Source organism: Myotis daubentonii, chromosome 8 (assembly GCF_963259705.1).
Source record: "Myotis daubentonii chromosome 8, mMyoDau2.1, whole genome shotgun sequence".
NCBI classification, from domain to species: Eukaryota; Metazoa; Chordata; class Mammalia; order Chiroptera; family Vespertilionidae; genus Myotis; species Myotis daubentonii.
In genome coordinates, this window is record NC_081847.1 from 56,586,370 (window position 1) to 56,599,390 (window position 13,021).

The 13,021-nt window shown below is 47.0% G+C and overlaps 1 protein-coding gene across 4 annotated transcripts in view; it reads right to left on the reverse strand.

The window, feature by feature from the left end:
* GREB1L (GREB1 like retinoic acid receptor coactivator) overlaps positions 1 to 13,021 on the reverse strand; it is a 232,024-nt gene that overhangs the window by 14,408 nt on the left and 204,595 nt on the right. For 3 of the 4 annotated variants that reach the window (XM_059706495.1, XM_059706496.1, XM_059706494.1), the window contains 8 exons: positions 12,817 to 12,932; positions 11,731 to 11,975; positions 8,587 to 9,167; positions 8,285 to 8,387; positions 5,565 to 5,720; positions 5,115 to 5,254; positions 4,100 to 4,261; positions 3,768 to 3,972 (listed from right to left, as the gene is read on the reverse strand). In XM_059706495.1, the coding sequence (XP_059562478.1) occupies positions 3,768 to 3,972; positions 4,100 to 4,261; positions 5,115 to 5,254; positions 5,565 to 5,720; positions 8,285 to 8,387; positions 8,587 to 9,167; positions 11,731 to 11,975; positions 12,817 to 12,932 (1,708 nt within the window). Of the gene's footprint in view, positions 1 to 1,269; positions 3,527 to 3,571; positions 3,973 to 4,099; positions 4,262 to 5,114; positions 5,255 to 5,564; positions 5,721 to 8,284; positions 8,388 to 8,586; positions 9,168 to 11,730; positions 11,976 to 12,816; positions 12,933 to 13,021 lie in introns of those variants that run through there. The other variant, XR_009454134.1, reaches the window with a different exon arrangement.

Sequence of the window (13,021 nt, forward strand, 5' to 3'; positions counted from 1 at the left end):
TAGCCAAATTTTATGAGTGGCCCACCCTAAAATGAAAACAAAATGTAGATAATGAAATGAAGGGTAGTAAAGCTAGCAAGTCTAACCAGGAAAACTATTTGAATAGATGAAGAGAAATAGGATTTAGGAAAATATACTGTCTAAGAGCATGAATGTAATCGTTTTCATTCTCAGCATAATAAGGTTCATATATGAAAAACCCACAGTAACATACTCCGTGGTGAAAGACTGAAAGCTTTTTCTCTAAGATCAGGAATAAGACAAGGATGTCCACATTAAGATGATCCTGGAAATTATAGCCAGAGCAATCTGGCAAAAAAGAAACAAAAGGCATCCAAGTTGTAAAGGAAGAAGTAAAAGTATCTCTCTTTGTAGGCAACATTATCTTGTACGTAGAAAACTCTAAAGATTTCACACACAAAAAAAGCTGTTAGAATAAAGTGAGTCAGTGAATACAAAACCACTCAAAAGTCAGTTGAGTTTATATAACAATAATCTAAAAAGGAAATTAAGGAAAATTTATAATAGTACCAAAAGAATATGATTATTAGGAATAAATGTTTAATCAAGGAGGCAAAAGACTTGTACACAGAAAAGCACAAAACATTGCAGAAGAAATTAAGTAAGACTCAAATGGAAAGGCATCATGTTCATGGATCAGAAGATGTAATATTGTTAAGATGTCAATATTACCCAAGGCAGTCTACAGATTTAATAGAATCTCAATCAAAATCTCAATTTTTTTTTCAGAAGTAGGAAGTCCATCTTTAAATTCATAGGAATCTCAAGGGACGCTGAGGAGCCAAAACAATCTTGAAGAAGAACAAAGTTGGAGGTCTCTTAGCTGATTTCAAATTTACTACAAAACTACGATAATCAAAGCAATGTAGTAGTGGCATAAAGATAGATATATAGACAAATGGAATAAAAATACTGAGCCCAGCACTATACTCGCATATATGCTCAAATGATTTTTGACAAAGGCACCAAGACCATTCATTAGGGAAAGAATAGTCTCTTTAACAAATGGTGTTGGGCCGAAACCGGTTTGGCTCAGTGGATAGAGCGTCGGCCTGCGGACTGGAAGGTCCCAGGTTCGATTCCGGTCAAGGGCATGTACCTGGGTTGCGGGCATATCCCCAGTAGGAGATGTGCAGGAGGCAGCTGATCGATGTTTCTCTCTCATCGATGTTTCTAACTCCCTATCTCTCTCCCTTCCTCTCTGTAAAAAATCAATAAAATATATTTTAAAAAAACCAAAAAAACAAATGGTGTTGGGAATGAAGTTGGACCGTTATACTATATAAAAAAATTAAAATGGATCAAATAACTAATGCAAGAACCAAAACTATAAAACTTTTTTTTGTTGTTTATCTTCATCTGAGGATATTTTTCCATTGATTTTTAGAGAGAGTGAAAGGGAGGAGGGGAGACAGAAGCATTGATATGAGAGAGATTGGTTTCCTCCCACACCCACTTGGACCAGGGCAGGGGATTGAGCCTGCAACCGAGGTACAGCCCTTGACTGGAATCGAACCCGGGACCCTTCAGTCCATGAGTCAATGCTCCATACACTGAGCCAAATCAGCAAAACTATAAAACTCAGAAATGGGGAAAGCTTGATGATGTTGTATTTGGTAATGATTTTTTGGATCTGACACCAAAGCACAGGCAACAAAATAAAAAATATAAGGCCAGACTATGTAAACATTTGAAACTTCTGTGCAAAGGACACAACTGTGAAAAGGCAACCTACAGATTGGGAGAAAATATTTACAAACCATATATCTGATGAGGGGTTAAATATCCAGAATATATAAAGAACAACAAGTCAACAACAACAAAATCAACCTGATTAAAAAATAGGCAAAGCACATGAATAGATTCTCCAAAGAAAATACACAAATGACTAAAACGCACATGAAAAGACACATGACATCACTAATTAGGGAAATGCAAATCTAGTCACAATAAGATCCACCTCACAGCCATTAGGATATGAGGATATGGAAAGACAAACGATTCTGCACTGTTGGTAGGAATGTAAAATTGTACAGCCATTATGGAAAACAGTATGCTACTTCCTCAAAAACTTAAAAGTGGAATTTTATGATTCAGCAATTCCACTTCTGGTTATATCCAAAAGAACTGAAAACAGGTCTTGAAGAGATATGTGTACACCCATGTTCATGACACCACTATTCACAATAGCCAAAAGGTGGGGAGCGACCAAGTGTCCACTGATTGGTGAATGGGTGAAGAAAGTGTGTAGACATACAGTGGAATATTGTTCAGCCTTAAAAAGGAATTAATGGTACTGAGATTCAGTTTTGCCAGAGGAAGAGTTTTGGAGATTGGTTGCACAACAATGTGGGTATACTGAACACTGCTGATCTGTACACTTAAAAATGGCTGCGATGGTAAGTTTTATGTAATGTGTTTCTTATCATAAGTAAAATTGAAAAAAGATATTTGCATTAATTTCATTTGCATATATATGGGCTTTTCTCCCCCCAAATTTGCAAAAATGGCAAAGCTAGTACTAAGGAAATTCAGGCAGATCTGGGATGAGGAAACTTTTTTTTTACCTAAAGGTCAATAAAGCAGGGGAAGGGGTAATTTGAGGATCAGATTCATATAGAAAAATATTTTAGTTTGGGGATATATGGTTTTGGGGAGGATAAAGGATCAGAAATATGTAAAAATCTTAATTGCTATAAAGTGATACATGGAAAATAAAATTGCATCAAAATAATAAACCAGTTTTAAAAAATACCCTAATCCTGTATTAAGGCTAAGGTTTAAGAACGTGAAAAGGAGTGGAAAGGAGAACAAGAAATGAAGAGACCTAATAAGGAGAGGAGAGAGATGGACAGACAGAGGGAGAGGCAGAAGTGAAGTGGGAAAATAAGCGCAAGGGAGACCCTGGAAAGGAGGACCATGTAGATTTAGGGAAACTTCTCGGGTCTCATTTGCTGTTCACTCCAGGTCTGAGCTCCTGGATGTTCTTACTTCCCTCAAAAGTGTCAATTAGCGGCTCTTGATCCTCAGCCCTTCTGAGACTCTGCACTAAGTCAGACAGACACCCACAGAAGCGGGTCAGAAAAATGATTGAGAACTACGATGCGAGAAGTGACCAGACAGTACTGCTCTAAACTGCTGGTCCAGTTTGAGGTAAATGGAGGCATTCTAGATTTCTCCAGTGCCTCCCTCAACAACCCTGTCACACTCAGCAACCAAGTGCCCTCCCCTTGGAGGAAATCAGCCCATTGCTCTTAAACCCTGTGGGGAAAGGCAGGAAAGACGTCTTCCAGGCACTGTAAAGATGACTGCCACAGTTCCTGGTTGTATAGAACCCCCTAGAACTTGCCACACGCCTTAAAAATGATTAGGGACCCCTTTGGGCACCCCTTCAGATGCCTCCAGACTACCCTTCTCACTGTCACATTCCTGCTGCTGGTGTGCCCCGCCCAGGAACCTCTACTACTTCAAGCCCTCCCCAGGGTGCTCAATACACCAATGACTTCTTTCTTTCTTTATTTTATTTTTTCCCTTTTTTTTCACCAGTGACTTCTTTAGTTACTAGTACTCAGAAGTGAAAAGTTCCGCAAAACTGCAGATACAGGAAAAATAAACATGTGAAGAGGAGTAGAAGTCCTTTGGTCAGGAGGGCAGGACACTTTCCAGAGGCGGGGGAACCTCTGGAAGTTTCGCCCAGGGAATGGAGCTTATCGTTCAGCCCTGCTCCCTATCCCGGGGGCCCTTACCCACGCCTGCGTTATTGAACGTGCCGGGGAGCACAAGCATGATGTGGTTGGGCCAGTACTTGCGGTACAGCGGCATCTCATATTCTTTGACCACTAGAAGATGCAGGTGGCTGATGCCCTCCATGGCGTGGAAAAGGTTTAGGAGTCCGTGCTCATGGCGACCACTGGAAGGAGTGAAAATAGGGCTCTTGACCGCATTCAAATTCTGTTGAAAGGAAAAACAAAAACAAAAACCAGAGGCCAAAAAGGGGAATTAAAACCCTTAGATTTAAGAAGCTTCGAGAACCTGATATAGTACCGGATAGTCCTCGTGTCCAGATACTATCACCCACCTTGTCTGAAACCAGGGGCAGTCGCATGCTCTCCAGGTGTTTGCCCTGATTGCTGAAGACAAAATGACTCTCTTTGGATTTGGGAATGATGAAATAGAGCTGCACCTCTTCTCCCAGCATGGAGGAAGAGAACGTGAACGCGTGAAGGGTGGAGTCAGACATCTGCATTTGCAAAGAAGGAAAGGAATGTAAGCTCACAGTTGACAGGCTTGAAGGCCACGCCTTAAGGTTGTTATTGAGAACGTACACCTGCCACAGGACCTGGCCGTGGACAGGGTTGGAAAGGCAAATACTTCATCTTCGGTAGCTGCCACTGGTGTGAGTGTCAAGCATCTTGCCCCTACACAGCCTGTCTGTGGGTGGCTTGGCACTGTCTTTGCAACCCCAAAGAGGCACTGGGTACTACTCTCACTTGCTACTTTCCCCATCATTTGTACTTAAAGATGCTCTGGCAGAAAACAGATACTCTGGGGTACCGGGTACCGGCTCACCTGTGTTCCTCCCTTTCAGTTCTTTCTAAATAAAAGAGTAAACACTGACTCCTCTGTATGCCTAGTGGTCAAAACCATCCCATGCTAGAAATAAGGATATGATTAGGTTGGTGCAAATCAACAAACTTGTTTACTGCTTCAAGGGGCCGCCATATAGATTTGTTAGATAACAGCACCATTTTCATCAACAACCCAAAGGGGTTTCACTAAATATGTCATAATATCCAGTTTCTTCAGCATCAGTTTTTTTTCAGTGTCTCAGCTATTTTCTGACACATGTGACCATTTTGATGAAGTGACTTAAGACACTAAAATTTAGTTTATTTCCCTCTCTTACCACCCCCAGCCACATTCCTAAAAAGCCCAAAGTAATTTTAATCAATTGCTTCATGCACCGTGCTCACAAAGAGTGGCTCCATTTCATAAATGAGCATCTTTAAAGGAGGGCTGAAAAGGGGAACCTTAGTTTTCACCCCTTAAACACGAAGTCACGCTAGGTAGCAGGCCACGGGGAAGGGCCGCACCTGGGAGGCGGAGGGGAAGTCCATGTACTGGTGGCACTGCTCGCAGTGGTGGAAGGTGTTGTAGGCCGCGTACTTGGTCAGCATCATAGACACAGTTTCTCGTTTCCTGGGCTCTTCAGCTCTGGATTCCTTTATTGCTTCTGTGTACAAAGGGGCAGAAAACCTTCCCATGATATGCATGAAGCCCCTATGCCTGGGAGAAAGTCCCCGGCTCCCTGAAAGGGTTTTTCCAAGGATTCTAGAATTTACACTCTGAGAAGCAGGTATGAAAAGTAAAAGGTGGTGTGTGTGTGTGTGTGTGTGTGTGTGTGTGTGTGTGTAAGGGCAGAGAAATGCAGAAAGGAGACTTACATAAGCTGCTCTCAAAGATTAAACTGCCTCGGGCCTCCTGCCGGACTTAGGTTCCCCTTGACCTTCAGAGGAGATAAGCCTGGCTCTGCTTGCACTGACCTTGTTTGACCCCTGCTAGCTTCTCCGTGTATACCAGGCTCATCAGACTGAACTTGGGATCATGCACGCTGATGTCAAAGGGCATTTTACTGAAGCTCTCGATGTCGGGCCAGGGCTCTCCCTCGGACTGGCTCACTCCGCTGCTTTCGCTGTGATCTAGGACAAGAAGAAAGAAAGTGTGCAGAGCAGGCAGATGGCCCAGCCTCCCTCCCAAGTGTCAGGGACAGAAAGTTTCATGAAATATAAACTCCAATGGGTGGACAAAGGCATTTCTGGAAAATGAGCTCCCATTCCAAGGTGGAGGGAACCAGAACTGTCCCTTCATACCCGTGCTGGGAGGGACACCTGCCCTGACTGGCCCCCAACATTAGCCTCTGCACATTTGGTCCATATCTATGAGATCAACTAGTCTCCCACGTGAGCTCATTAAATTGCTTTAAAAGCTTGTTTAATTTTGGATTATCTAAGTTCTTAGAGTGTTAGTTGTGGGGTTTTTAGAGGCCGACAGCCTGTGTATGAGACTTCAGGGATGTGCTGAGCAAGGTTCCCAATGTCTGCTTCGTATCAGAATCGTGGGGAAGCTGTAAAAATCCCGGTGTTTGGGCTACACCCCTCCCATCTCCTTTATCACGAGGCTTAAAGCTCTACTCAGGTCCCATATCCAGTCAAGGTTGAGTAGCCCAGGGTTTGAGTTCAGCTGCTGCCCCTTACTACTCACACCTGCAGGAGCCGACCTTAACACTCACAGTTCCCTGATTGTTGTAAGAGTTCCAGATGGTGTGTTTAAAGTGTCAGACACTGGTAGGCACGTGGTGGGTATGCAACAGATGATATTTATTGTTATTAATAAAATTTGTAAGATCAGCCCTAACCGGCTTGGCTCAGTGGATAGAGCGTCGGCCTGCAGACTGAAGGGTCCGGTCAAGGGCATGTACCTTGGTTGCAAGCACATCCCCAGTGAGGGGTGTGCAGGAGGCAGCTGATCGATGTTTCTCTGTCATCAATGTTTCTAACTCTCTATCCCTCTCCCTTCCTCGCTGTAAAAAATTAATAAAATATATTTAAAAAAATTTTGTAAGATCAAAGACTGACAACTTTCAAAAGGAGAAAGGAAGAAACTTAAAAAAAAAGTCTGGAGGGGTGGGGGAGCAATGGGGGGATAAGGACGCATATGTAATACCTTAATCAATAAAGAAAAAATTAATTAAAAAAAGTCTAGAGATGAGAAGTACAGCTCGTATCTTTTTTAACATGATGCTGCTTATTTTTCTATCCTCGGGCTGAAGTTTGCATTTTATTTAAAAGCTAAAGCTCATTCTAGTTTTTAAAAAAGGGATCACTGTGCCTCTCTCAGCACTGTCACATCCATCACACTGAAATGAGGGAGAAGGAATAAAGCCAAACCAACAGCACTTCTTGCTACGAAGGCCAGGCTCGAGGGTCATGGGCTGTGCAGACTGTCTCACCGTTCATTGCACAGATTTGGGATCTGAGGAGAAAATTAAGGGTATCGCTGTCTGTGGTGCCAAGGGCCTTGTGGGAAAGTTGGCAGATGGAGGGTTCTGCCAACTTTGGTCCCAGCCCCCTCCAGGCAGCCGAGGGGAGGGTGTTCTGAGGCCAACCGGGAGCTCTGGGTCCCTTCTAAGGTGGGCCCGGTGCAGATCAGCTGGGGACACAAGGAGATGTGGCTGTGACCATGGGACTGTGTGTGTCTGGAATCCTGCATATGAGCTGGTAATGATATAGGGCCAAAGTGATTTTAAAATGATTAAATATGGCTGATTTTACCTAGTCTTGCTCTGGACTAAACTAGTCCCTTGGGCTTGTCACCGAACAGGTCAACTATTTAGAAAAAGCAAGGGAGGTGAGATCTCCAAGGCTAATCTGATAGAAGACGCCAGGGCCTTTCCCTCCTTCTCACTTGAGAACTTCTACCTCATTACCTCTACTTACTACCTCTAGTGTCTCTTCCCTCTTATCTCCCATCCCCAACCCCATTTCCCTCCAGCAAAGTCAGTGAGATGTGAAGCCAGATTCAAGTCCACCCTATCCTTAGCCACAAGCTAATGCTGGCTGAGCCCTGCTCACACCAGTTTTGGGATGGGCTACAGAGCGGGACTGTCCCACAGGTGCCAGCCGGGGGAGCGCTGGGAAGGGGGCACAGCTGGGATGATCTTACTGAAAACCAGCCCCCACAGCCCTGATAGGCATGAGCCTCTGTGTGTCACTGCAAACGTGAAGGGGTTTGTTCATGGCTCAGGCCTCTGCTGCACACGGAAGTTTTCATTTCATGAGAGTAATTAACCCATATACCTTCCCTCAGAGCCTGCGGTTAACACAGAAGATACACTGACTCACCAGCAAAGCCCTAGGATCCAGAGTATAAAACATGCCCAGGCCATTAAGCTCAGCACCACAACTGAATTTGAAACCTAAATGATTTCACCACCTAAGCAATTAATCAACCAGAGCTTCATAAAATGCCTTTTTACCCAGCGTCTGGCTGCATCCTGAGACGGGGAGGCTCAAGCAAGGGGAAGACTCCGCTGCTGAGCGCAAGAAGCTAGAGCACAGCCACGGTTTACTCATACCCACTTGCCGGCCCGTTGCCTTGGCTCTCACAGGATCCCTGCACATGGGGCCCAGGAGAAATCCCAGGAGGTAAAGAAAGCTCCTAACGTCCCATCTCTCGCCCCTGCCCGCCCAGGTTCAGAACTCACCTGTGTTGATCTCTCCCTCGTCATACACATCCACCTCCAGGAGCCTGATGAGCATGCGGAAGAGGATCCTAAGGAACTGCAAATAGGAGCCTGTCTTCCCCACCTGGTGGAAATAGTTTTAAATGGGGAGAGAGGAAAGGAAAAGAGGTTTCATACCTGGGCTCTTGGTGTCTCCTGTTCCGAGAGCCCTGAGTGAGGTCCTCACTGTTCTGGGTCACACCCCTCTCTGCCCCCGAGAGTTTCCCTGGCTTCTTTCCTTCTTGGGGACCCCAGCTTAGGACAGGGTCTGGCCCCGGTCCTACCTGGGGGGGCCCAGTCAGCAGCAGCCGTCGGGGGTGGCAGGTCCGGGCGCCGGAGTTGGGGTCGGGCTGGTTGCTGTAGTCGGCGTGGTGCTGCCGAGCCGAGGTCCACTGCCTGTAGTAGAGGGACTGCTCCTCGCTGCCCATGTCCTTGTGCAGGAGCGGCCGCAGGGAGCTCACCCAGGCCACGTCGGCGTGGGGCAGCAGGGATGCGGAGGACGGCAGCTTGCCTCCCCTCTGGGAGGCCAGGAGGCGGTAGGCCGCTTTGGACAGGATCACTATTGGGGGCAGGGTGGCATGCAAGCCCCTACCACCGTGGACAGGCCCAGCGGGCCACGGGAGAGCCCGGGGACCTGAGGAGGAGGAGGATGACGACGAAGGCTTGGAGGTGGTGCTGCTCGCCATCTGGGGGCCCAGGGAATCGCACTCCTGCTTCAGGGTCTCCCCAGCTCCCGCTGTGCCTGCAGAGACCCCTTCCTCCAGCCCCGTGCTGTTGGCTGGGCTCTGGAAGCTGGGGGTTAGGGGCTGCTTCTGGGACTTGTCTGCGGTGCTGGAAGAGCTCACCCCATTCTCCATGATGGAGCCTGAAAGCAGATGGACAGAGGCCACCCTGTGACTGATGCCAGGTCTCCTGGCACCTCCGGGAAGAAGGGCAAGTCCAGGAAACCAGGCTCTGGGCTCCAACTCCAGAAACTATGCTAGAAATTTTCCTCTCGCCCTCCCTCCGCACGCTTCTTCCGCTCCCCTGCCCTGGCCCCGGGTGGGATTGGCCAATGGGAGACTCTGGCTGGAAACTGGTTGTTGATTCCCTGGCTCGCCCCAGCAGGGTCTCCAGGGTGGGCAGCCTTTCTCCATGAGGGCTGCGGCCCATCACGCTGGCTCCTCTGGCTTCTTCAGGCCCAGCAGGGGTCAGGGCACCCTGGGGTTACCTGTATCCCATCTTTGTAAACAGTCCATTATTGAACGTTCCTCAATGACCTCATTTGGACGTGCTCTCTGATTCACTCCAGAACACTGACCACTGCAGGCGCCACATTCCAGTTCTGCTCAAGTGGCACCGCCACCTCCTGGGGTCTGAGGACCTCACCCTCCTGGCTGTGGACAACCTCCCCAGCTGTGGCCATTTCCATGGACGCCCAAACCAGCGTGGAGACGCCTCCATGGGAAGGAGGATGGAAGCATAATCTATTCCTAATGAGGTGCTGCTCTCACCCAGAGGCCCCTGCACATTTGGCCAATTCACTACAAATGTGTTTTCCCTCTAACAGGGCAGCCGCTCTTTGGATTGAGGACACACCTAAAGCTCATTGCATTTAGGACTGAGGCCCTCTCTGGGCTCAGATCCGTGCTTCCCAGGCATGTAGGTCAAATCCCAACCTTGGGAGATTCTAGATCAGTGGTTCTCAACCTGTGGGTCGCGACCCCTTTGGCGGTCGAACGACCCTTTCACCGGGGTCGCCTAAGACCATCCTGCATATCAGATATTTACATTACGATTCATAACAGTAGCAACATTACAGTTATGAAGTAGCAACGAAAATAATTTTATGGTTGGGTCACAACATGAGGAACTGTATTTAAAGGGCCAGAAGGTTGAGAACCACTGTTCTCGATGAACACCAGGAACTGGGGGTTATTGCAACCAAGTCACTCCACTTGCTCATCTGGCTTTTTTGTCTTTCCATGTTGTTTGAGAGCATGCCTTTCTGTCATGGCCCTGACCTTCAGAGTCCACATGTCTGCGCACTTTGAGCAGTGAGCCTTCCCGAGGACTCCTGGAGTTGGCCCAGGGTTGAGGGATGTGTGCTCAGTGGTGTGAGCACAGCCTGCGTGTCAGGTTGTCCTCAAAGGGAGGGAAATTCTAAATAGCAGAAGGCAAACCATTACCTTTGTGTGAGTTAATCAGAGCAAGGCCAAGACTATGTGAGCCTTATGGGACGGTTCTGGCAGTCGGGGCAAGGAGGGGATCTGATTAAAGAGCCCCAGGAAGGAAGGCAAAGTCTCCTCCACTGATGCTGGCATCCCAAAGCTTCTTCATGGGACAGCCGTCCTCCCTCTGTTACCCTTTCCTCTCCTTGCCCTTATTCTGAACTACTCTCAGAGAGAAACCTGGGGAGCCTTTAGTGGAGGGGCAGGAGGTACAGCCCTGGCCCCTGGGGAGCAGCTGAGCCCACCCAGTAGGACAGTCCTCCAGCTCTTCAGGCTGATGGTCAGCATTGAAAGAGAAAACCCCACCAATAGCAGCCTTTTCAGTTCCCACAGGGAGCCATCTAACAGCTACAGGATGAACAGAAAGACCAGTGCTGCTTTCGGACACGCAGTGGTGTGTGTGTTTGCGTGCCTGTCACAGTGACGGATGGAGGAAGGGAAGCGGGGACAGAGGAACAGGACTGGTTACCTCTGGCAGGGGCTTTTCATTTCTCCTCTCTCCTCTCTGTTTTGTTACATGCTCCAAGTTTTCTATGTTAAGTATTATTACTGTCATAGTCAGAAACAAATGGAAATACTGTCGTATTTGCTATAATACAATTTATCAGAAGAAAACGCACGTGGAACACTGCCATATAGGCCATATGCTAATGCTGCAAGACAGGGGCTGGCAGGCTGCATGGAGGACCATCAGTCAGCCAGTGGCCTCAGAGTAGCTTTCAGGATACAAACACTTGCCATTAAGTACTTAGAAAAGTCATCCATTCATCCATCCATCCATCCATCCATCCATCCATCCATCCATCCATTCAAACGCTTTGTGCCAGGTACTAAGCCAACTAACACAAACTTACAGCTTCAGGGTCTGGAAGGAAGAGAGGGCCTCCGTGCAAGTACCTGATCCACAGTATCCATGAGATCATTAGGGTAGGAGAGACCAGGGGAAATGTGCAGACTAAGGTTGATAAAATTTACTCACTCTATTTAGCCTATTACCAAGTTTGTCATTAAATGTTTACCCATAGAAGTATTTCGTGGCTGTTCAAGAGTCATGCTTTCTAAGTTTCTCTCCCAGGAAACAGGTCGGGATGGGATGCCTGAGCCACAGAAGACTCTGAAAACCTTGAGGGGTGTCAGTAGATGCTTCTGTCTTCCACACAACTCCCTCCCTTCTCACTCCCCTTCCTGATCCTTCGAAAGAGAAGAGAGATTACTGACCCGAGGTTCCAGTGATGGCACTGCTGTTGCTCTGGGGCCTCTCCAGATCGATCAGCAGCTCATCCGAGTCATTCTCGCTGGCGGTGGCTCTCTCCTGCTCCTTCCCGCTCAGGTCCAGGGCAACAGTGGACCCCCGGATGACCTCTTTTGAGACATAGCAGCATGCCAGACCCACCTCCTGCTCCAGGGCTGTGCGAGTTAAATAGCTTGAGTCAATTAAGCGGAGGTCACAGTACTTCAAAGACCTGCACAAAAGTAATGATGCTTTTGGTGAGACCATCTGCTTTGTGTGCAGTGCTGGTGTATGTCTGGATAGCTGGATGTCTCCCAGAAGCTAAAGTCATGGGTTTCAGTGCCAGGTAAACCTTGCTCTAAACCTCAGCTCGCCCTAACTGGTTTGGCTCAGTGGATAGAGCGTCGGCCTGCGGACTGAAAGGTCCCAGGTTTGATTCCGGCCAAGGGCATGTACCTTGGTTGCGGGCACATCTCTAGTAGGAGGTGTGTAAGAGGCGGCTGATTGATATTTCTCTCTCATCGATGTTTCTAACTCTCTATCCCTCTCCCTTCCTCTCTGTAAAATATCAATAAAATATATTTAAAAAAAATAAACCTCAGCTCTGCCACCTCCTAGCTGTTATGACGTCACCCTAGTCACTTCATTTTATCCAACTGTAAAACGGATTAACAGCGCCTGGCTAATATGATTTTTGTAATGAACGAATGGCAGGACACATATAAGGCATTTAAGGCGATACATTACACAGTAAGCATTCAGTTACACCAATCTGAAGGCCTTAGATCCTCGAAGGGGCTGGGGACAGCAGATTAAGAGACTTCATCCACAAAGAAATCCTGATTTCGGGTAGGTGCCTTTCCTCTCTGCCTCTCTGGCTGCCCTGCTTTAATGAATAAACATGTCTCACTATGTCTATCTTCCATTCCCAACACTGCTAGGTGATCTCTGGAAAGTCAAAAGAAGGAATCAAAGAAAGCTTTATTTCTTATATCCCTGAAAACAATTCTATTTTCACTTGCCAAATGAGTGAGACGGTTAAACGTCGGCTGGGCAACTCATAAAAAATGTACCTGGGAAAGGTTTCTCCAAGAGGATCTTTGCCAGTTAATATCACAATACAAGGCAGACCTTCTAAGTCTTGGTATGTCCGAGGGATCCATTCTTCAAGTTCATTTCCTCTCCAGGTCTGTAGAAAGGGGCCCACACGATAAAATTAAAACCCCTTACTTAAATTTCCACCTTTTAAAAAATTTCTAGGTCCAGATTTTTTAATAC